Source organism: Vidua chalybeata, chromosome 18, assembly GCF_026979565.1.
Source record: "Vidua chalybeata isolate OUT-0048 chromosome 18, bVidCha1 merged haplotype, whole genome shotgun sequence".
NCBI classification, from domain to species: Eukaryota; Metazoa; Chordata; class Aves; order Passeriformes; family Viduidae; genus Vidua; species Vidua chalybeata.
Window position 1 is genome coordinate 12,913,066 of NC_071547.1, and position 23,930 is coordinate 12,936,995.

Genomic DNA, 23,930 nt, shown 5'->3' on the forward strand with positions numbered 1-23,930 from the left:
ATCAGGCACGAGGGGCAGAGTGAGGGGTTCAGGGCTGAGGGTGTCAGGGTGCGGTGGGTTCCTGAGGATGTGATTTGTTTTTTCCTGTTCAATACTAATTTGCTGATACCCGGTGATAAGGTGGCTGCAGAGTGGGGCAGTGTTGGAGTTCCAGGGCAACTTCTGTCCTTCCAGCCCAGGTGAGACACTGATGCCAAAGTCTTGCACCTGAGCAGCTGGGCTGTAATGGGTCAACTTGGTCTGGGTGATATAAAACATGCTTTCTTACATCTTTGCCTCACCTAAATCAGCTTTATTTAGTTAATAACCTCACGTTGTAATTACAACACCTTTGTCTGCTTTGATTGCATTCCAGTCCTGCTCACAGTGCCTGGGTAAAAAAAAAAAAAAAAAAAAAAAAGCTATTTTGTTAAAATATTTAACACGTTAAAAATTTTGCAGGTGTGTATTTGTTTAAATATACTTTTATAGCTGTAATCTGTCCTCATTACTAAATGAAGCGCTAAATTTAGCATAAAAGCTGTCACCGTGTTCCAATCAACATGTCTTAATGACTGCCAACAAATGGAAACAAGGCTTCCACAGGAAAAAAAAAAAAAAAGCACAAAAAGTGCAAATGCAGAGCAAGGTTTGATCAGCTGAGTTAATAAAAGGCTGCATTAGGTCAGGAGTTAAATCACCCTGCTGTGTTTGTGCTATTACTTTAATTGTTACCAGGGAAGTCGAATGGCTGTGGACTCAGCAGTGTCCCTCTGGGACCTGTTCATGGTGTTTCCTTTCATTAACATCCCCCATTTACAATGAGATGTGGAGATCTCCCAGAAAGTCATTTTTCAAACCAGTTAACGCAGGCCTTGTTAATTCCAGCTAATGGAAGTTTTTAATCAGGATTGTCAGATGGTGTTAAATCAAGCACCTCACTCAAGTGAGAAACATGGAATATCCAGTGTTATTGCCTGTATCAATCAGCTCTCCATTCTGGTAAAATGAGTATTTTCCTTTTCAATCCAGGCTTGTGTAACTGAAACAATTGGGGACTCTCCTTTTTTTTTTTTTTTTTTTTTTTTTTTTTACCTTTCAAGGTGTCCCAGAAGAATCATTCCCTTATTCTGGCCAAGACTGTTAGCACGTTTCCTGCTTAGCCTTGCTAAGATATTAACTGCTATTGGCAGACCTCCAGTTCTTTCACATTCCCCCTTCACACTTTCTATTGGTTGTAGGAATTAACATTTGTGGTTTGGAATATGAGAAGTGCATTCTGAAGTGGCACTGACTGACACCAAGTGCAGTTGTGGCCCTGAATTTCAAATACTATTGATTGTTTACCAGTGAGCAGGAGTTTTCATGCTCTGTAGGCTCAATGCCATGGAGTACCCTTGGTTTGCTTTGCTTTACCTGTCCTTCCTGGTAATTAGCTTTCAAACTCTGAGGAATTTCATTCTTACTTTAATATAGATGAGAAATAGCAGTAACTGTGCTTTCTACGTGTCTCATATCTTCTTTATTTTTCAGGGTTTAGTTACAAGTGGAAGGCAGATCTTTGAAACACAGGATGGCTGCTCAGCAGCTACTCAAGCAGAAGAAAAAGCCCTCTAAGGTAAAAAATTAAAATATGGTGGTGCAGACAATCTTAGCTCTCGGTATGGGACCTGGCACGCCTGTGCCTGCAGAGGAGGGAAACCTTTCTCTTGTCTGCACTGTTCTTAGTTGGATTAATTCCTATTCAGTGAGAGGCAGTGTGGGGCTCTGACATGATTTGACTCAATAAATGTAGGCTCATTAGGTCTGCACAGAGCTTTATTAGCAGGAAGAACAGCAATAAAGTAATAGACGAACTAAATTTAGTGCAGTGTCCACTGCATTGTTCATGTTGGCATCACACAGTGTCTATTTACTGTAGCTCCAGGTGCTGTTTTACAGCTTGGAGTTAAAATCACTCTGTTGGCAACTCAGGCTGCTGTCAGAGCTCAAAACAGCAGCCTTTGGTACAGCATTAGCTGCCACACCAGCCCTGGTGCTTGTGTGACTCCACAATTAAAACTGCTCACCTTTTTTGAGGGGTGGCTGTCTGTTAAGTGCCAGATTGGTGTAGTGGAGGGGGTGGGAATGTGATAACGGGGAGGGCACATCCAACCAGTGCACTCTGCATCTGAGTAATGATGTCAGATCTATTGATCTCTGCCCTTAAATCATTTAATCCACCCACCTCACACACGAGTCTTCCCTGCCTATCTTAAACACCAGAGAAACCTTAAAATTTCATTTTACATATCTAAGTTACCCTCTTCCCACCTGCTGAGACTTGTTTCTAAATATAATCTGTTACACTTAAGAAGGTGCTATTTCTGGCCTTGGCTTTTCCAGGAAGCAGTACTGTTCCCTGAGAGCATCACCACAGAGCAGCAGTCCCTGGTGCTGGTGAAAAGGCTCCTGGCCATCTCCGTGTCCTGCATAACCTACATGAGGGGGCTGTTCCCAGAGAGTTCCTATGGCACACGCTATCTGGATGGTAACACCTGCAGTTTGTGCTGAGGGCTTCGTTCTACTCACTACATTTTACCTGTAATCTGCCTTTTACCTATAATCTGCCATTTACCTATAATCTGCCTTACGTATTGTCTTCTGGCTGCACATGTGTGTGTCTTCACTTTGGGTGGGAGTTGGCTACAGATTCTCAAATCTTCTCGAGTCTGGGTGCTGACAGAACTTCTTACAGAAAGCATGGAAGACAACCTTGAGCTTCTGGCTTCTCTTGGTGATCCTCTTGGTTTAGAGTCATTCCTTGGCATTGTCAGCCCCATGAATCAGGTCTCAGAGCCAGGAGCATGACTTAAAACTCAGAAAGTTTTAAAAAATTACTCCTATTGGAATGTTCTATTTTCTTTTGGATCTTTGAACCCATGAGGTTCACATTTTTAGTTTTCATTGGGAGACTGAAATTAGATTTGTCAGTTTTCATAGAATTATAGAATGGTTTGGGTTGGATGGGACCTTTAAAAGACCATCAGGCCCAACTCTGCCATGGGCAGGGACACCTTCCAGTAGACCAGATTGCTCCAAGCCCCATTCAACCTGACCTTGAATATTTCCAAGAATGGAGCATCCACCTTCTCTGTGGGCAACCTGTGCCAATGTTTTACCACCCTCATTATAAAAACCTAACTTACATCTAATCTAAATCATCCCTCCTTCAGTGTAAAACCATTTCCTTGTTGGGATTTGGGGTTTATTTCCATGGAAACTATCTCATATGTGCTTTGGGAATCAGAACTTTCTAAGAAAAAAAAAGAACTTCCAGAACCAAACTCTTGTCACACAATCCCAAGAATTAGTGATGCTTTGATTCATGAACATCTTTATGATTATTCAAAGTGTGAAATGTCCCCATGCATTCCAGTCCATTTCTGTGTTGTCCCTTATGGCATTAGTTACCTTGAAAAATGTTCACATGTACTTTGTAGATTTGGTTGAGGGCACAGAAATCCCAAATTGGTTCTTGATCCCCTAACTCCGAAAAGCCACTGGTCAAATGTCAGGTCTGTCTAGTGCCTCTTTGATGAGGGATGTTAACATCTGGCCTGCTCACATCTTCAGGGTCCCTTGGTTGAACCCTAAGGTGTTATTAATGCCCCTTTTCACCTGTAGGACAGGTGTGCCTTTTGCCATTCTGAATGCCTGGAAGCACAGGTAGAAGGAGCTGTGTGGAAAAGCTTCACAGAAAGTTTATTGTGAGCACAGTCACTGGGGCATCACTTCACATGGATGTTGGTGAAGTCTGAATGCAGAAGGGAAGGTGTTAGGGAATGCTCGAGGATGGAGTGGAGAAGAGGAAGGAGGAGAGGATAAAGCTGCTGGTGTTTTGTAATAAAGCTGTAACTCCATCCCTTCTTCTGGGAGAGCCCAGGGCTTCTGAGGAAAGCTCTGACATTTGCAAACCCAGCAATAAGCTTGTGTCGGCCCACCTGGGACTTGGTGGAAACCCAACATTTCCGCTCAGGAAGGACCTTCAGATAAAGCTTTTATTCAAAAAAAGGGAGGATGGACTGGCTTAGTTTCAGTGTTTGCCCAAGAGCTGTGATAAGGATTGTAACTATGTGCTAAATCTGGTTTTGCAGATCTCTGTCTAAAAATTCTCCGAGAAGATAAAAGCTGTCTGGGATCATTGCAGATAGTCAAGTGGTAAGTGAGTAACAGCGAAACCAAGACAAGATTGTGCTGAGTAGGAGACATCTGCCCCTGCATTCTTCTTCTTCCTGAACTGGAAAACATTGTGCCCTGGTGCCAGGGGAGCTCCCACTGCAGCTGGGGGTGCTTGCCCCTGTGTAAGCAGGACAGAATTAGTGACTGTGAGATCATGTGAGTTCAAGGTCTGTGGAAGTGTTGGCTGCAGTGAGGTCATGGTCAGGCCCCAGAGCACATGTGGCAGCAGAGGTGCCAAGAGAGGGTAAAGACTGTCATGAGATCCTTTCTGTTGTGTTTAGTTTTTTCTAGTTTCATTTTGACAGGGATTCTTGCACTTGTTTTTCAGTATGTACAATATTTTATCTCCCTCTCTAAGAACTCCACAGTTTTCTTCAGGATGTATTTCATAGTTGGCATGTTCCCAACAAGCAGAAAAACTGTCCCTGATGTGCTAGGGAGATACCTTGCTGCACATCCTTTGACTCTAAGAATAAATATCTGGCCATTGATGCTTCAAATAATATTTACTACTTTGAGAAAATCCATCGCTGTAAACTCTGCATCAGATAACAAAGATTTACAGGACCAGACATGTTCAGATTGAGCCGAGCTCTGTACAAGGCTGATGGGAAAAGAGCCATCAAAGCTCTGGCTGGGGAGCTGGAACAGAGCACTGAGCAGGGACGCACTCAGAGCCAGCCTTTGGCCTCCAATCCTTGTCTTTGTCAGGATTCAAGCAGGCTCTGGACTGACAGGATAATGCCCCAGAAGTATAAACAGTGCACAGATGCAGAAAGGAGAATGCTGCCTTCGGGACTGACCTGAAAAGGACTTCACAAGTCCCAAATGTTGTTGGTTGTGTTGACCTAATTCCAGAAAAAATGCCCTTTAACCCGCATCTAATGAGTATGTTTACAGATCAGGAGATAAATATTGCTGGTTAGTATTAACATGTGTTTTTTTCCCTGGCAGGATTCAAGGTTGTTTTGATGCTTTGGAGAAGCAGTATGTAAGTGTTTTTTTTCACTTTTTATTAGAGTGTCCTATTTCTTCATAAAGTAATGACAAAACTATCCTTCCATTCCTGTTGTATTTCTGTTGTGATCTTTGATGCACACAACTTTTACAGCTATGGGACAGGGGAAAGACCCTGCCCTCAGTATGAGATTTGGGATTTTATGCCTTGAGCTCAAATCCTGTCTGCTTTCTCTGGGCTCTCCTGTCCATGGTGTGGGAACCAATTTGCAGCCTGCAATGGATTTTCCTTAATTCTGTGCTCTACATTTGTGTTCTCTTACGTCTGATAGAGATCCTGCCAGGCAGAGCTGAGATCTGGATCTCCTGCCTGGTTTTGTTTTCTTGAGAGAGGTTTTCTGCTTCTGCTGTCCTTCATCTCCTTTTCCCTAATCTTCCCCCTTCATCTCATGTTCTCTAACCCTCCTGGCTTTTCTCTCAGGCTCAGAATTTATCCCTTTTTTTCCCCCTTAATTCACCAAGTAAGGTATGTAACTGCTTCCAGGACAAAACCAGCTAGCAAGTGCTCATATTCCTTGCTGATTCTCACATAAAAACTGCCCTGCACAGGAAAAAGCACCAGTTGCTGTCCTCTGTGTCAGCACTGCTCACCAGCCCAGCTCCTCCAGACCAGGTGGAGCACTGGTGGTTCTGGCACTGATGATCTGAGTGCTCCTCAGACATGAGTACAACTGTCAGTGTGCACAATTAATAGTGTTGTGAATACAGTTTAATGCTTGCTGACAGCTCTAGGAGATATTTAGCACTTTTTTTTTTATGAGAGACATAAATTAATAGTTTGACAAGGATTAAGGAAAAACTGAAGGATTTAATGCATGTTATAAGATTGTTTTTAAGGGCAGTCCCATGTGCAATTCCTTGATAGAGCATAAATTAAATACCTTTGGAGAATTTCCTAGCAGAAAGCAAATATTAACCTTCAGTAGGGATGGGTGCTCTTGTGAAGAGTTTTAAACCAGTATTTGGGGATTTGTTTGAAAGGAGTCCCAAGGGGGATTACTGGGCATGGAGTTTTTTGGGAAATTGTGTCAAGCTAGGCAAACTGGCCACTAGGTGTTGCTGATGCTGTGCTGGGAAGAATCTGCAAAAAGTGTTTTAATTCCTGGTTTGTTGAGTGTATCTATTCCTTCTCCATGTGTAGGCAGTCGGGGTTTAATAGGACTTGCTTTTCCTTGCCCACTAAGGTTAGATGTTGATTTTGTGTTTTGTTTTGTTTTTCCCTCCTTAGCTACACGTGGCTGTCCTTGCAGTAAGTAAATGAATACAAAGTGGTTTTCTCTCCCCTCCCCTGTTTGAAAGAGATACAGAGTCAAGGTTGTGTCAACCCATTTGTGCTTTTTTTAAGGAGAAGCCAAAATGTGTGTGATTTTTAATAGACTTGTGACCTTAGATACAGTAAATACAGAGTTCAAGGCTGCATGGGAATGTTTTTCTCAGCATGTCAGACTTCTGACTGAGGCCTTATTTGTGTCCTTAAACTCCGAGAGGCATTTGCATGTGATTCCTCTCATGGAAGCTGCCATGTCCTCTCCATTTCGCCCTGCAGAAGGGTACTCCTTATTAATCTGATCCTGGAAAATCCACACACTGGTGGTTCCATAGGCAGCTGTTGACCCCAGCCCCCTGCAAAGCACCAGGAGCTTTGCTCACCATTTACTCTGTGCATCATCTGAGCAGTTAAATCTCAGGCATCAATAGCTGCCTGTGAGGGCTGGAATGGGAATTAACCTCATTCCTCCAGTATTGCACACATGAGTGTCTTCTACCTGTCTTTGAAGTGGTAGGTATTGACTGCAGATAGAGGAAGGCTCTTTCCCAGCCATTCCTTTCTCTGATCCCACACTAAAGATAGGACAATCTCTGTGTAAACTGAAAATATCCTTGTTAGTCACTGGTTCAAGTTGTCCCAGGGAGAATGTCCTCACTGTGCTTTCTTGTAACAGATTTACACCAATCCCGAGGTAAGAAAGAGTCTTAATTAATCTTTGAAGCAGCTGAAGGCATGGGTGAGTACATTTGTATTCAGAGTGGAGTGGAGGCTTAAGTCCTACCCTGACATAGCTCCTTGGTGACCCCATTTCTGTTCCTGCGCCTTCACTCCAGAGTGCCAGCTCAGTGAGCTGCATTGTGGTCAAACACCCGGCTGAGGGCCCACCAGGGCCTCAGGCAGGGATGTTAGCAGACAACTAATGGGCATGTTCACAGTTTTGTTTTCTCTTCCCAAAGAGAAAAAATGGAAAATTCAACATTACTCGTTTGCAAACCACCTTTTTAACAGCCCTGATGAAAAGAGCTGGTTTGTCATGCAGAGGGGTAGGACAGAAGTCAGGAATCCCTTCAGATCTGGATGGGTGTGTTGGGTAGTGCCTGTCCTCGGCCTCTTGGTGTTCCCTGTTGTGTTTCTGTTTGGTTTCATCTGGGGGGTGTGATCCAGGAGTGAGGGTCTGCATCCACGCTGCGGATTAGAGAACAGCTTCAGACCCTTTGCATCTGAACCTGGTTCCAGTTCTGCTGCGTGCCACCTTGGAGTCTGGGGACAGAGCAGGAGCTGAGCCATGCCACGGCTGGGATTTGCAAGGAAAGCTCAGAGTTAAGAACTCAACTGAGCTCCTACTAATCGACCTCATTGTCTCCGGAAAAAGTGAATTATAGGCATGGAATTGGTGTACAATAGACCCTTTCTCTTGGGGGGAAGCTGTCTGTTCTTCCTAATTGTTTTATTCTCTAATTCTTTTAAATGGAAAATCATCCACTATTTTTGTCTACCTCAAAAAAGAGTCCAAGACCAGTGAAGTTCAGCAGCTTTTTCCCATGCAATATTGTTTGGATTTCCCTGTGGGAAGAGTCCTCCAGGCCCTTGTCCCCATACAGAGCATGGGGCGAGGCTTCCTTGTGACACTGCCACCTGTGCAGCTTCCCAGTTTTCCTTTAGCAAGGGACAATGGGAGGATGCCAGCCCTGGAGCCTTGCTAGAGACTGAAGTTGGAGAGCCAGGCCCACAGAGGAAGTGGAAGGAGGAGGCAGGAAGTTTGTAATTTTGTTGTGATTCTTTCAGTGCTAGGTAAGATGTAGCTGCTAAGAGAATTTGCCAAAGCTTGTGCAAGCAATAATAGAGTTTAAATTGTCAGCATGTCACTAGATTAATTTTGTGCTCTGGCAGAGAGTGTGAAAAGACTCTCCAAGCTCAGGACACATCTTGTTTCTCAAAGTGATCTATTTCTGCTTCTCTCTCTTTTTACATCTCTAGACAGTCACTGAAATGTATCAATTCAAATTCAAGTACAAAAACAAGGTGCCCCAGATGGACATCAGCAGGTAAGGATTTGGGTTGATTTCTCAGGGTTACACTAAAAACTCTGTTCTTGAAGCATTATGATTGCCCAGAGAGGTTGTGGACTCCCCATCCCTGAAAGTGTCCAAAGCAAGGTTAGATGGAGGAACCTGGTTTAGTGGAAGGTGTCTGTGCAGATGGTGGCAGGGGGGAGCAATATGAGCTTTAAGGTCATTTCAACCAAAACCAACCTGTGATTCTGTGGTTTGAGCAGGTCCAAATCATTAAGCAGCTGTAAATAGCATCAGAGTTGAGGATATTCACCTTACAGGATATGAACTGCTGGGAGGATGAGCTGAAATGCTCTTACATAGCACCACGAGACCCTCAGAGTACACCTGAGCCAAGGGCAGTTGACAGAAATGATGCCTCGTCAGGGAGGCCATGCAGAAACCAGCCCAGTTGTTGAGCTTGCTGCTGTCTCTTGCACTTCCACCAGGCAGCTTTGTGCTTTCAGATGAAGCTTGCTCAGGTTTGAGCTGTTTCACCATGATCCTGGGCCCAGGATTTTTTTCCCTTGAGCATTTGCATACAAGTATTCTGCTTGAGCAGCCCTGCGTGGGTGACCTGAGAGAACTTTCACTTAGGGTGGCTAAGCTGATGGTGCAAATCATGTGGCAGGAAGTAGCAGCTTTTTGCCTTTTTTGGGCACTCTCTGTTAGATATTTAAAGCTGTGTTTAGTAGGCCTAAACTTCAAATTGTGGAGCTTCAAATAAATACTATCAAAGGCCATTTGCTATAACCAAAGCAAAGAAAAATAATTAACCTATTTTTACTTTGTTCTGCAGTTGGCATTGGTGAAAGATGGATCTTGGAACCTGCCTGGACAGCAAGAGAGCTCTGCTGTCTTGTGTGCTCCTCAGGAAGCTCCTCCCCAGCACTCCTGGAGTATGCTCCTAGCTGCTCTTTCTCTGAGCACGTCCAAATAATTTGTACCATAAGGCAAAATTATTTTCTTTTGGGCAAATCTGAATTATCTCTGGAATGACCTTTTGGTTATGCCCTCCATTTCTGCTTTGAAGCTGCTGTCCATTGTCCTCAAACTGAGGGGAAGAGGAGATCTGGGATTTGAAAGATAATAGATAGTCCTTTAAGTACTTTGGGGTTTTAATCAGCCTTACTCATTAATTCCTAGAAATAATGACAGTCCCCACATGGGGTTCGGGTGTCCTTTGTGTCATCCAGGGAGAGGCCAAGCTATCTTCCTGTCATGCTTGAATGTGCTCTGAGGCTCCAGAGCCTGTGGCACTGGATTCCTGGGCCCTGTTTCCTTGGGGATTGGCAGTGCTGTGGCAGGCTCATGCGTGTCCCTGCAGTCTTTAATAATCCAGAGTTCTGGCACAGATCAGGGAATTGTGTCACCTTTGCTATCAGCTCCTTCAGCTGATAACACTGCCTTTTACACCTGCGGCAGTTGTCCTGTGCAAACTCTGGGAGAGAGGTTTTGTGAGGCTGCAGCATCACATCCAAGGGGTAAGGGGAAACTTTCCTAAATGGTCCTTGCCTTATTTTAGATGGATTTTGGGGGAATTCCTTGCCACAGATCCCACTCCTTCCAAGGTTCTGTTCCTTCTGCTTTTTGACTCCCTCCTGCATCAAATTCTCACTGTTATTCCCATATTGAAGCAGTGCTTGTCCTGTTAATTCCCATGGATATCTCATTTCTTTTTTTCTTACGAACTTTCCTTTTGCCATTTCTGATCTGCTAATCCCACAGTTTGTAATGGTGATGGATATTCCACCTTAGGCACTGCCAGCATTTTCCTCTCACTGTATGTTTCTGAACATGCAGGATTTAATCAGGGACCACAGTGCACATCTAATACCACAGAATTTGTACTTCATGATCTTAAGGGTCTTTTCCAACCTAAATGATGCTGTGATTCCTTACCTTGGGAAGTCAAGCTGTTCCACAGCCACCCCATTTACATGACCTGAAGAAGTTCAGCTGGAAGGGGGAATTGGTCTTTATTTGTTCCTTTCTGAGGGTCAGTCAGTCAGCTTTATTCTGGGATATTCTTGGGTTACTTTTTTACTGCTTTTGATGCAATTTGGGGTGACTGTATTGGGCACCCTCCAGCCTATGCATAATGTCAGGGGTCTTCCAAAGATGTGATGAAGGAGCTACACATCTTTATGACCCCTTCTCATTGAAAGTTAGGGAAGTTCAGGTCCCTTAGTCACACAGTGATTCATCTCTTCTGTCTGAAGTTGGCTGGCTGCTCTGAGTTGCTCATCTCATCTACCTCAGTTTTAATCAAAGAGAAACAAACTCCTCTGGAGTGCCATTCATCCCACTCATGCCACCCATGGGTCTCTGTCTGGACTGCTGGCTTGAAGCAGCCAGCTGACATTTGAATGGGTGAAGGAGGTGAGAGGAATGCCCCTTTGTCACTGCTGAAAAATGTGCCTCTGAGCTGCTTTTTCTTACATGCAATTGAGTGAGAACATGCAATTCACTTCTCTTCAAAAACTGCAGAATGGACTTGAAAATAGCCCCTGTGATGAATCGGCTTTAGATAGGATCCTCAACTCATTCCTCTCATTCCTGAAATTGCTTAGGTGAAAGGCACTTGTTTTATGGTCCTTTGATCCAATTTAATCATGTTCAAACAAGTGAGTCATGACATTTGTGTAATGGTTGCCCCAGCTCCCAAGTCTGTTCAAATGTAAATGCCAGGCCTCTGAGTTTGGAGCGGGTGTTCTGCGGATGCCACCCCATCCCTGGAGCCTGTTTCACTTCCCTGTTCATCTGGAAATTACATAAAGACATTGTAGCTTTGTCACTGGTGGTTTCAGGCAAGTCAGTGGGTGCTCTGTGTGTGTAATTGGATTGTGAATATTCATGACTGAGGATAACAAATCCATTATTCTTCTTCCGATTGTAGCAACCACAGGGAGTTTGTGGCTGGGCTGTGCAGCAAGGATGTCAAGCAGGCCAGCAGACTTCTGCTCAGGACCCTGTACCTGCTCATGCAGGACCTGGGGCCACTGCCCAGTGACATCACCCTGAGCATGAAACTCCTCTACTACAACCATGGTAGGTGGAGAGCAGTGTGTGTCTTGGGGAAGAGTTCCATCAGTCTCTGTAATAAGTGTGAGCCCTGTGAATAAAATAAAGCATAGAAAAGGTGAGATGGGAAAAGCTGTTGGCTGATAGCACTGAGAAATGGTGTAACACAGTAAATCTTTCTGATGCACAGGGATGGCAGATGTTTTTAGGCAAGGTTTGAAATCCATATAAGAAGTACAGCTATGTGGTGTGAAAGGGAAAAATCCTTCTTCCCTGGGTTGTTTTTTGGTTTTTTGTTGTTTTTGTTTGTTTGTTTGTTTTTTGGGGTTTTTGGGGTTTTTTTTTTTTTTGTGGTTTTTTTTTGGTTTTTTTTTTTTGTTTTTTTTTGTGGTTTTTTGTTTGTTTGTTTGTTTGTTTTTGAGTTTGTTTCCTTAAGGAACAAGCAATGTCAGGTTTTGTTCCAGCACTTTAATGGTATTTCAGCATCCTAAAGTAATTTTTTTTTCTTTGAGCTCCATGATAACATTTGCTCAGCTCATTTTACCCTTTGCATTCTGTCCTTTTCTCCTAAAACAAAAATAAAAATAAACTGGAATATTTTTAGTAGTCGATGTTACTTGAAGCTGGTTCATAACTGCTCTTTCTAAATCCGACTAAGGAGAGATGGAACTTGGTTTCCCTCATGGGGTTCCCTCTCCCTGTGCAGTCACTCCCAAGGATTACCAGCCCCCTGGTTTCAAGGAAGATGGCAGCCCTGGTGACCTCTTGTTTGCTGGGGATCCCATCAACCTGAAAGTGGGCTCAGTCTCCACTGATTTCCACCTCATGAAAGTCAGAGTGACAACTGAGAAGAAGAGGGTGAAGAAGGCTGACAGCAACCTGATCCAGAAGAATGGCCCTACTGAGATCTCCCACCAAGGGCTGGACTGCGAGGAAGATGAGGAGGAGGAGGAGTGCACAAAGGTATAGAAATAGCTCTATTTGATTCTCACCAGAAGAATAGAATTTATCTAGCAAAAACCTCCCTAAAAGAAACATTTTCCTTATGGATTTACCACCTGGTGGATGGTTTTTTTAGGTTATATTATTAAGACAAAACATCATTTGCTTTACAGAATCACCCTTGCCCTGTCAGAGCCGATTCAAATGAGCATGAAGGGGATAAAAGTGACACCCATCCAGGTAGGAAAACAGAAGCATCTTTTTTTTTGCCTTGAAGATAAAGGTAAATGCAGTTTCAAAACTGAAGGAGCTTCTGCTCCTGACTATATCCCAGCATAATGTATTCCACACAATGTCCTGGGTAAGGTCTTTCAGTGCTGTTAATTACAGTAGGCTATTTGAGATATTAGAGAAAAAAATTGTTCCCTCTGAGGGTGGGGAGGCCCTGGCACAGGGTGCCCAGAGCAGCTGTGGCTGCCCCTGGATCCCTGGAAGTGTCCAAGGTCAGGTTGGATAGGGCTTGGAGCAGCCTGGGACAGTGGAAGGTGTCCCTGCTCATGGCAGGGGTGGGAACTGGATTGATTTTAGTGTCCCTTCCCACCCAACCCATTCCGTGGTTCTGTGATTTTGTGATTCTCTAATATTTAGGTTTTGGATGAGCAGAGTTTGTCAGGCTGTTTGAATTTTGTGTCAGGTCAGACTCAACTGTAACAAAGGGCTTGTTGATTATGCTTGGTTTGTTAAAAAAACATTTGATTTTGTATCAGTATCTTTGTACCTCTTTATCTCAGCTTTTTTTTTGAGATATGGAGGAAATGCCCAGATCATCAAAACTGAGTTACATTATTTCCATGTTCAACAAAACTCTTTTTAGCTGTTACAGTTTGACTTTTGCTAATAACTTCCATGTGGGAAAACACACATTAAAATACATGAGAAAAAAAGCCTTTTCTGTGTCTTTAATCAACCCAGCCTCTGCTATACCATGCTGTTTGACCTTCGAGGCTCTGGGATGTAGCCTGTGGAACAATACCATCTAGTGACAAAATGGTAAATAGCATTCCTGGGATTGCCAGGCAATAGGATAAAACAGCTTCCCTGCCTGTGAAATCACCTTTGCAGGTCTTTCTCCTGCAGATTTCCCGATGACTAATAAGGAATTAACTCATCCTGCCATTTTTGTTGCTCTGGGGATTTTTACAGGATCCCACTTCTCTAAACAGTTGCCTCATCTCATGACACTGAGGCACTTTGGACACCCCCTCAAATTTTATTGAAACTGTCTGAATAGTTAATAAATATTAACCAGGGGAGATGTCCCCTCCTTTCCCCCACACCTCACACTTAGGGCATGTCTAGACATAAGCTTTGTTTCCTTAGATGCAGGTTAAAAGGGAGATTATAATTGATAGAGCTGCTGCAAGCTGATGTTCAGATGGCACTTTATGGTGAAATCTCTTTCTAGGAATAAACTGTCACTGCTGGCAGTGTCTGAGAGCAAAGCTTACATAATTCCATGGGATTTTTGCCTCAGTGGTTTAGTCAGGCTTCCAGATTTTTTTTTTTTTTTAATTAAGCACTTTGCAGCTAATTTTGCTTTGCTGTTTGGGTTGCAGGTAGCAAGAAGAAGAGAGGAATAAAGGAGACAGACAGGATGCCTTGCTCAAGGCCATGTCAGGAGGTGAGGAAGCTTTAGTGGTTCTGAGATACTCCAGGCACAGGGGAATTCACTGCCATGGATCATTGCATCATCAAAGATGACACAAAATTCACTAACATTAGTGGATTTACTGTGCAGGATCACAATACATCGAGGCTACAGAGTAGCAGAGGGATGTAAACATAAACTGGAAGCATTTAGAAAGAAGCTTTCCACGATCAGTTTATTTCCTCTGCCCAGTACCAGAATTTGATTCTGTTCTCTGGAGTTGGTACCTCTGAGTAACACACACAGAGCCTATCTCTGTCCCAGCCAGGCTTCTTTACCTGTGGGTGGTTTTGGATTAAGGGTCTGAAATCACTCCCCTATTTTAGGTTTGAAGGGTGTATTTTTTGCCTAATATGGTCTTCACCTCTCCCCTCTTGCTTCCAGACTTTCTTTACATGTGAGTCACAGGTACCTAATGAATCCTATCCCTTTTTGGTTACCCCTCGAGGGTAGGAAGAATTATCACCTGGAGGTACTGATCTCTTTTTTGATGGTTGTTGGGGCAACCCAAAGAATTAGGGTAGACCAGGTAGGTTGTTTTAGATAAGTAAAAAATTAATCTCACCCTGAAGGCTGCCCAGCCAAACCCTGAGTCACCATCAGAGCCCAAACTCATGGGCACGTGCAGAGGTTTGTTCAGTGACATGGCAAATCTCTGAATACCACCAGACTTGCCACTTGATCCTCCTCCCATTCAAATTAGCTGAGAATCATGTGAGCTTGAATGGTCAGAAACTGCATCTTTACAGGATAAGTTAATGAGAGTAGAAAATTGCTACTAAAATTTTCCCGCCTCTGTTGAAAAGAATCCCGGGGTGTCTAACCCAGACAGCAACTGCAGACTGCAACTCACCCTGTCATTCTAAAGGCATCTGCGAGGTATTTGCCTTGACTCTGGATCTTAGAAATGAACTTGTGTGCTTAGGCTGGTATTTTTCAAACTTTAACCACATTTTTTTTTTCGTGTCACATCCTCCGCTTTCCTTCTGATCATTGTTTATTCTGTCGTCTATGAAAACAGGAGCCTTTTTTGTTTGAGACTCATGGTTACCCCACTGATTCATGCTTTGACCTTCTTTTGGGGCTGTCACGATGGCCAGCACAGCACCAGACACCTCTCTCAGCATGTGTATTTCATTAGAATTCGGTAGCAGGAGTGAGAGTGTCTGAAGGTGGTGGAAACAGCATTAGTTGCTGAAAAAATGGAAGAATCACTTTATCCATCATGTGCTTCCAAAGACTTTAAAAAAAAAATCCCAAGCCCTGGGAGATTCTTTTCTTACTGTATTCTTTGATGCTATTTTTAAAACCTCATGGCTTAGAAACTGGCTAATATCTCACCCAGTTTAAGGAAAAACAAAGTCAAGCCAGTAGTTAGAATCATCACTGTAAAGCCTGCACTAATAAAAATTTGACACTCTTTTCCATATGAGAGGGACTTTCCCTTCTTTTCTGAAGGAAGTGGTTAAAACAAATGACCATTGTGTATTCCATGTGAATCAGGAAGCCAAGCTGGTGGGTGAAGTTTGTCCTAAAAATTAGGAGAAGCTGGGGTGGATGGGAAATCTGAGTTAGGTGTTGTCTGACAGGGTCAGATGTAGGTGAGATGGGAAGAAGCAGACCTGTTGGGGTGTGAATGTGAACACCTTGTTGCCATCCAGACACTATTAATAGTGTTTTCTGGCTCTTGGGTTGGGGTGAGAATGCCAAAATCTTCCGAACTAACCAGAACAATTTGGAGTGTCACAGAAAATTGCTGTCTGCACAGGGATTTGATATTCAAGAGGTTCTGAGTTCGAAACTGTTACCCACAGTCACAAGTTGCTTTTGGAAATGTGGGTGAGCACATTTTCTGCTCTTCAGCTGGAGTGAATCCTTCTGATTGCTTGGTTACCAAAAATAAAAACCGCAATTGAGTTTATTGGTCATTATCTTGCTGACCTAGAGCTCTTCAGGAAAACCAGGAATGAAAGTATTAAAGGCTTATTTTTGTCTAATTGACATGGGAGAGGCGAGAGGATGTGGATCTGCCAAAAGAGAAGCAGCTCTTCCTGCCCAGTGAGAACTGGACCTGGACTTTAGGAGTGGTCACAGACAGTCTCTGACAGAGGGCTTTGGAGGTTGGGGAAGAATTTTCATGTACTCCACTGGCTTCTTATCTGCCATCTCATGATTGATGATCCTTGGGATCAAATGAGAGATTGCCCTTTCCCAGCAGAGCATCTCTGGGATGCTTAATCATCCAGAGTAAGGCACCAGCATGTAAATTAGCTCACCTCTCCTGGCTTCAGGAGCCTTCTGACTGGATCAGCTAAAGGTTTGTCCTCCTGTGCTATCTTTGTGCATCTTCCTTCTTTCCACTGGCATTTTAGGAGCTGTGAAGAGTTGGGGGAAATAGAAGATTGCTGCCCATTAGTTTAACTGCTAGAAATCTGCTGATGAGAATGAGATCCTGCACTGAACTTGGGATAACTTCTGAGTTCTTCAGCAAACTATTCTATCCTCTTGTAAAGAACATCCTTGAATGTCCTTGTCCTGAAAATTGATTTTGGTCAGCTTTGTCTTCGTGTAAGCAAACATGTTGCAGTGGAATGAGTTTGGAATGAAACAGAACTAGAAGATGAGTAAAATCTGACCATGTGAACGCCTCTGCAGGCATTTATCTCCCATCAGGAAGCTGTGGGCTGAAGTTCTGGGGTGGTCCTTGGAGCATAGTCTCAGTGCACAGTGAGGCAGCCGTGCAGGGAGCCCTGGCTCGCCCTGAGCTGGGAATGGTGTGGCTGGATCAGCACAGCACCAGGCAGCTCTGCCTCCCAAGTTTCTGGCTTCATCAGCTGCTGCCAGACACTGCTCCTGCTGCTGGGCTGGCTGTGCTTGTAGACTGCTGTGGGACATGAGGGAGCGTGTTGACACTTGGCATTGTGTGAACCTCCCAGTGGGATCAGTGATGGCTCAGAGGTTCTGCTCTGGGATTCACTGGCTGCTTTAGGCAGGCTTCTGCCATGTGGATCAGCTCTCCTGATGGGAGCTGTCTGCAACTGAGATGTCTGGGGAGAGATTCATACCTCAGTGTTGTGGATCAGGGCTGCTTTAGGCCTCAGAGGACAGTCTGTCTGGCCTCCAGCTGCTGCTCCTTCTGCAGAAGACTTGCCTACCTGGCCATGTGCTCTTTCTCCAAGGGACTGTGTGGACACAGACTTTCATGGATGATGCAGTAACACCTGTCTAGTGTGCCAGGGGTCAGTGTCAGTTACCCTGATAGAGACCTCAGAGCCCCTTCCGGTGCCCAAAGGGATTCCAGAAGACCTGGAGAGGCACTTGGAATAAGGGCCTGGAGAGACAGGACAAGGGGCAATGGCTTCCCACTGTCAGAGGGTTAGATTGGATACTGGGGAGAAATTTCTCCCTGTGAAGCTGGAGAGGCCCTGGCATAGGGTGCCCAGAGCAGCTGTGGCTGCCCCTGGATCCCTGGAAGTCTCCAAGGCCAGGTTGGATGGGGCTTGGAGCACCCTGGGCTAGTGGAAGGTGTCCTTGCCCATGGCAGGGGGTGGAGTGAGATGTGCTTTAAGATCCCTTCCAGCCCAAACAATTCCACAGCTCCTGTGCCCTGCTGAGCTGCAGTGCTGTACACAGCTTCTTTTTGGAAGTGAAGGTCAGCACAAGTGTGTTCAACTGCAGAACAACAGCTTGGAGATCAAGACCTTTGTTGTCTGCTTTTTCCCAGGCAAACCACATTCAGAAGTGCCATGACAGAAAGTGGTTGAAGGATGAAACCTGCCTTGTGCAGAGCAATAGGAAAACATTTTTCTGTGGCAATGTCATTATCTTGAACTTTCACAGAAGAGAAAAAAAAGCAGCAAGGTTTATCTCTGTCTGTCTATCAGTGTCTGTCTATCTGTATCTGATGAGAAGTTCCCAGAACATTTTCTTCTCCAAACCAGCTGAAGCTACACAGACCCAAGCAATGAAGAGAGAAAGATTCAGAGATGAGCTTGCCTCTCCTTCCTGTGAGCTCAGGCCATGCTGGGAGGAGTGAGACAGGGAGGTCAGGAAATTCCTGGCTTCTCTCAGTTCACGTCAGATCCTTAGCTGTATCTTGGGGCCATTCATCCCTTCCATGAGTTATCCCTGTCTAGTGTGCAGGAAACAGTTTCCTGGTGATCTCTGCATGCAGAGGTGAGGCCTGTCACCCCACACATCCAGGGAGATTTAACCCTTGCACCCTCAAATTCCCTGGCAGCTCCCACAGGGACATCTGGGGGAAGATGTGGCGCTTCCATGCTGACTGCCATTCCATGTGTTCATGCCATGCATTCTAGCAGCCAGACCCTCTGGAGAAATCCACATAAATTAAGGTTGGACACATCTAATATCACATGAAGGGCTGCTGGGTAGAAGCTTAGTAGGCAGAAAGAGTGTCCATTGTCTTTTCCCCCTCAGTTATAGAGTTGGAATCAGGATTCTGGGAAGTGATTGTGATCCAGAAATGAGAATGTCCATCACGGAAGTGGACAGTGTGATTGAGGGCCCTGGAGGAGATTAGCAGGAGAGGTATTGGTAATTTTGTCTTCTAACAGAAATTTTTGAAGCATTTTGTTTTATACTCTGGAAAGATCTGTTCATTAATCCTTTAAAAGCTACAAGATACACGAGGTGCAGGACGGGGCGTGAGACAAAAGAGTGGCACTGAATGACAAAGGTTTTATCAAGAGCTGAGGAAAAGGAAGAGGACTGGTGATAGTCAGTGACGTGTTGGTGTGGTTTCCTGGGCACAAAAACCTGGCAGCTTTCCACAGCAGCACCACACTGAGGGTCTTTCATTGTTCCACCTGCGTAAGTTGGCTTTCACACTAACCAGCATGATCCTCCTGCCCAGATGGAAATCAGGATGGATTCCACTGATGTCAGTGTGACATGGCACTGGAAACTGATGAGAGCCCAGTGCTGGGGTTTAACCCCAGAGCCACCCCTGCACAGCCACCGGGGTCAGCAGGGCCAGCTGGGCATCAGCAGGGCCAACCAACCTGCTCAGAGCACAGGGAAAGGGAGAACCTCAGGATCTTGTCCTCTCCAGTGGTGAATATCTGCAAGGAAGGAGGCTGCACAACCTCCCTGGCTGACCTTCACCACTACTTGGTTGCCCTCACAGTAAAAAAATTAAGTTTGTCCTTATGTTTAAATGGAATTTCATATATTTCCCTGAAAGTGCTCAAGGCCAGGTTAGATGGGGCATGGAGCAACCTGGGCTAGTGGAAAGTGTCCCTGCTCATGACAGGGAAGTGGAATGAGATGAGCTCTAAGATGCCTTCCAACACAAACCGTTCTGGGAATCTGTGATTCTGTGGTTTCAGTTCGTGTTCATCTCCTCTCATCCTTCCACTGACACCATGATGTGTCCTGTGACCCTGGGATTTTGCTGTGCTTTGGAGCACGGAGCAGCCAGCTGTCAGTGAGCAGGCAGGAATTAGGTCTTTGGGGACCAATCTGAAGAGTCACCAGGTTGATTTTTGGAAGTGACAAGAGTTTGCTGTGCTGTTGAGTCAGTGGTAGCTGCAGCTGAAATCACAGGATGCCTCAGGTCACTCTGATTAACATCCCTGATGATGAGAGTCCTCCACACAAACTGTTGTCCTGACACCTGAGGGTCACTCTGCCTTATTTCAGCAGCTCAGTCTTGTATCTCAGCCCTTATTCTTCCAGCTTGCTCGTTGGAACTGCACTTCTTTTGACATTCATGTGCTTGTGAATTTGTGGGGATAGTTACAAGGTACCAAACAAAACCCTCCGTGTCCTGGACAAAGGAAACTCTTCTGAGGACATAAAGTTTGCCAAGTGCCAAATCCCAGCATGGGGCAGGCCAGGGACAAAGAGGGACACAGCCGAATGCTCTTGTGCAATTTTAGCTGTTCTGCATAGGATGCCTTGGGAAGCAGAACACATGTCAGGAGAGCTGTAAATTTTCTTCAATTTATGTCCCCAGAATATGTGGGGACACTGGGGATTGCAAATTTCAGAGCACAAAACTGGGTCCTGATTGTGTCTATCTAAGAATAGCAGTGTGGCTGTGGTCTGCTCACTCTGTTTTGTCCACCAGTCTGCCTTGGGAAGGCTTTAATCTAAGTCTAATCTATTTTTAGCCTGATATCTTCTCCAGACAACTCACAGCTGTCCTGTGAGTTTTATGCCAAAAATTAGTAACACTTGTATGATTCACAAGTTAGCTGCAGTTCTACAGAAAAACTCCTGCGGCAAAATATTGCTTTTTTACACGTAGTAAAACAGGAGATTCAAACTCACTGTGTGTTCATGATATGACCCAGATCCTGAACTCTGCCTTAGAGTCAGGAGGTCATGGAGGAGCTGCTGCTGCCTTTGCTGCTTGCTCTGGGCTTGTCCCACCTGTCAGCATGGTCCCTTTTTAGGGTGAGGATGAAAGGGGCTGCACCTTGTCCTACCTGCTTTTATAGCACCTGGCTCATGCATGGACCTGAGGTTGTGTATGAGGAAATGCAACATTCTCACAGCCCAAGCTCTGACATCAGTTATTCAAGTGAAGCATCCCAGTACATGGGAAAAATTAGAATTAATTAACTTCTGGAGACTTTGATTGTATGTTTAATCAATGGGAGGGATTTCCTGCTTCTCACCACACCGTTGAAGAGGTTTACTTTCTGCTTCAAGTCAAATAAGCACATGTTGGATCTGACTTAATCCCCTTTAGAGCAGCTTTTCTGGGGAAGAAGCTGGAGTGTTTGGTTAAGGATGGGAGCTGAAGTTGGACTTGGGGTCTGTTCCTGGCTTCAAGCTCCTACGTGAGCTTGGGCAGGGACAAGCCAGGACACGTTAGCTGCTGTGAAATACCTCTCACTGTTGACATCTGATTCATTGCATGGGTGAATAGTGTTTTTCTAGAGCCCTCCATAGCTTCCTTGGATGTTTTCACTCCTCATCTCAGGTTCCTGCGAGGTGCTCGTGCTGCCTGTGGTAAAGGGCAGGAGAACTGGGGGGAGCTGGACTGCAAGCAGCTGCTCATCGTGGCTGTTTCTCCACCTTACAACTATCCCATCCATGCAGGAAATTCTGGAGGAATAGCAAAGGGGTAAAACCTTCACTAAGTAGCTTTCTGGGCTGTGGAAGATCCATTCCTCAGTAGAGGAAATTAAAGCACCAGCTCTAGCTAGGTTTGGGCTAAAGCAGAAGGATTCCCAGTCTCCCAGCCCTATCATCTCATCCAGGTGATGGGGCTGGGAGAATGGGAATTGTGCCCCGCTTTGTTGTGTGGCCAGCAGGACAGGGTACAAACCCTGCAGCTGTGTTAGCACTGCAGAGGTTCTGGATGCAGTGTTTCCTCCTCTGGGCCCTTCACTTCAAAAATAAAAGGAAGCAGATGGGTTAAAACGATGTTAGGGAGAGGAAAGTGAATAGCTGCCAAAAATGCCAGTTGGAGCAGCTGAATATCAGGTGAGGAGCTGTAACACATGGCTCTGTCCTCAAGCAAACACACCTTGGGCAGCCTTGGAAAGCTCTGTCAGCCTGACTGTGCAGGGTGAGGGAGAACCTGCCCAGCCCACTTTGGCATGTTCTTGTTTTCTCTGTTTTTAGGGAAAAGAAATTGTACTTTTGCATTAAGCAACATTGTATGGCTCATAATGAAGAGGAGGGAAGAAAAACAATTTAAAACACGATAGAGAGGCAAAGGGAGGCTGTTTCAAAGTATTTTGCTGTTAATTCCTAATCAGAACTATTTCACACATTAGAAAGCCCATTGCTATGCAGAGATTGCCGAAGCCTCATTCCAAGGTCAGATGGAAAGCAAGCCTTGGTGACGTGAGCGGGGAATTCTATAATGACCACATCTTGTAATCTGGAGACCTTGTGCTCATCCCCGGGATGTGTTCTGGAGCAGCTCTTCATTAACTCCTTGTGCTTCCCCTCCTGCAGTTCTGGGGTTCCTCGTGCCTTGCACTGACACTAGAGGGAGGTACTCCTGCTTGGGAGCAGGAATTCTCTTAGCACTCCTTTGCCTCTCCGTTCACCTCACTGTCATCCAAGTGAACTTTGTTTTGGAGGAGAAGCTCTGTGCTGTGGTGTGTCCCCTCAGCTCTGCTCCAGTGAGAGAGGCCACATTGCCAGACTGTGCTTTGTCCCTTCTGGGTGGGCGACAGCACACGTTGCTCTCAGCAGCTCCGGATTATTATTGTAGAAATGCAAATATGTGACATGATAAGCAGGATAAGTGAGTTTGTCCCCTGGCACAGCCAACACTTCAGCTGTTGTCCTGGCTGTCCATCTCCCTGTGGTCTGTCTGAAGTGTCTGTTCCGTTGACTCACTTATATTCTCACATATATTTATCTGTGGTTTTTAACCTCTTGGTTCGCAGGCTCAGAGTATTTCTGGGAGAGGTTTGTGTCTTCCTAGAGGAAAGTTAAGCCTTTGGAAAAAAGTTTGCTTGGCTTAATTATTTTTCACAGACTCACAGGTAGTTTTGAAGCCTGAGATTGACCAGCTCACACTGACATACAAACAGATGGACTGCCTGTCTTCTCCTGAAAGGCTGTGACAAATTTGAATTAAGTGCCTCCTTTCTTTCCATATGATTTTCATTCCATCTGAGAATGGTGGAGAAACAAATGCCTTATCAGCTATTACATTCCTCAAGGATCTCCTTGCTGCTGCTATTTTCTGTCACTGATGGGGAGATGGGTCCTGTCTCCTTGCCACCAAACCCATTCCCTGTCCCTGAAGCTGAACCTGTTGCTTATACAACTCTTACATTCCCAGTTCCATCCAGTACTCTGGTTTTGATTCCTTGCCTAATTGCTTTTCTGGAGAACAGGATCACACTGAGCAAAGCCAAGAGGATCCAGGCACACACATGACACTTTTGGAAGCTGTACTTTTTAACTCATGTTGCAGGAGCGTGCCCTGTGAGAATGATCCCTGTTTCTGTTGGTTCTTACAGATAAACCTCCTGAGCCTTGCCTTCAGCCAGGAAGAGGTAATAGGACCCGAGAAGAAAAGGAAGGTCAGTGAACCAGAGAAGCTGCCTCTGAACGGCAGGAAAATATGTTCGTTCTGACACACAATACATTTGGAAGGTGTGAGTTTGCATTGTCATCTGACTGGTACAGACCAATGTTTAACTCTTCCCCATCCCACGTGTATTTCTGCATGTTTGTTTGTCTTATGAAAACTCTGGATTGCCAAGAGACAGCAAGCACCAGAGCTGCCATGGCATTGCCAACCAGCTGCACTTGTTTGATGTTCTTAAGCTGAGAATTTATCATCCTACATGAATGGTGTCTGTGTGCTTCTTTCTGCCTCTTTCCCTCACACTCCCTGCTCCTCACTGGATAAGTCCCCTCCTCTGGGGCTGGACTGTCCTGTGCCACTCTGTCACCCTGATTAAATGGCGTTATTTACAGGTGAACTCTGAGGTATCAATGCCAGCAGGCAGCCTGTCTCATGATCCACCACATTGTGCTTAACTTCATCCTTTCTGCTGTTTCCTGGAGCTTAGATTTTTTTTTTTTCAAAGAAGGGATCTTATCTCTATTGAGTGCAGAGATAAACTAATCTGTTCACATTTTCTGCTGGTGCTGGATATTTAGGTTTTTCTTCTGACTCTGCAGGTAGTGTTGCCATGACTGTATTATCAGCTTATTTCTAAATCAACACCCCACCGTGTGCCGAGGGGCTCAGTAGTTGTGTGATATA

The 23,930-nt window shown here is 44.9% G+C and overlaps 1 protein-coding gene across 3 annotated transcripts; it reads left to right on the forward strand.

Moving 5' to 3' along the window:
• The first annotated feature begins 120 nt into the window (after positions 1 to 120).
• HORMAD2 (HORMA domain containing 2) lies at positions 121 to 23,510 on the forward strand. Of its 3 annotated transcripts, XM_053959578.1 has the most exons (13): positions 121 to 179; positions 1,513 to 1,597; positions 2,365 to 2,509; positions 4,116 to 4,179; positions 5,155 to 5,191; positions 6,446 to 6,466; positions 7,161 to 7,178; positions 8,465 to 8,532; positions 11,438 to 11,589; positions 12,269 to 12,525; positions 12,678 to 12,744; positions 14,121 to 14,185; positions 23,176 to 23,510. In XM_053959578.1, exons 2-13 carry the CDS (start codon positions 1,553 to 1,555, stop codon positions 23,290 to 23,292), a joined length of 1,056 nt encoding a protein of 351 aa, XP_053815553.1. In that variant the 5' UTR covers positions 121 to 179; positions 1,513 to 1,552; the 3' UTR covers positions 23,293 to 23,510. The 3 variants fall into 3 exon arrangements, with proteins under 3 accessions (XP_053815553.1, XP_053815554.1, XP_053815555.1); XM_053959579.1 differs by lacking the exons at positions 121 to 179; positions 1,513 to 1,597; positions 2,365 to 2,509 and adding an exon at positions 9,338 to 9,437 and having other exon boundaries at positions 4,110 to 4,179; XM_053959580.1 differs by lacking the exons at positions 121 to 179; positions 1,513 to 1,597; positions 2,365 to 2,509; positions 4,116 to 4,179 and adding exons at positions 4,469 to 4,527; positions 9,338 to 9,437.
• Positions 23,511 to 23,930: the final 420 nt, after the last annotated feature.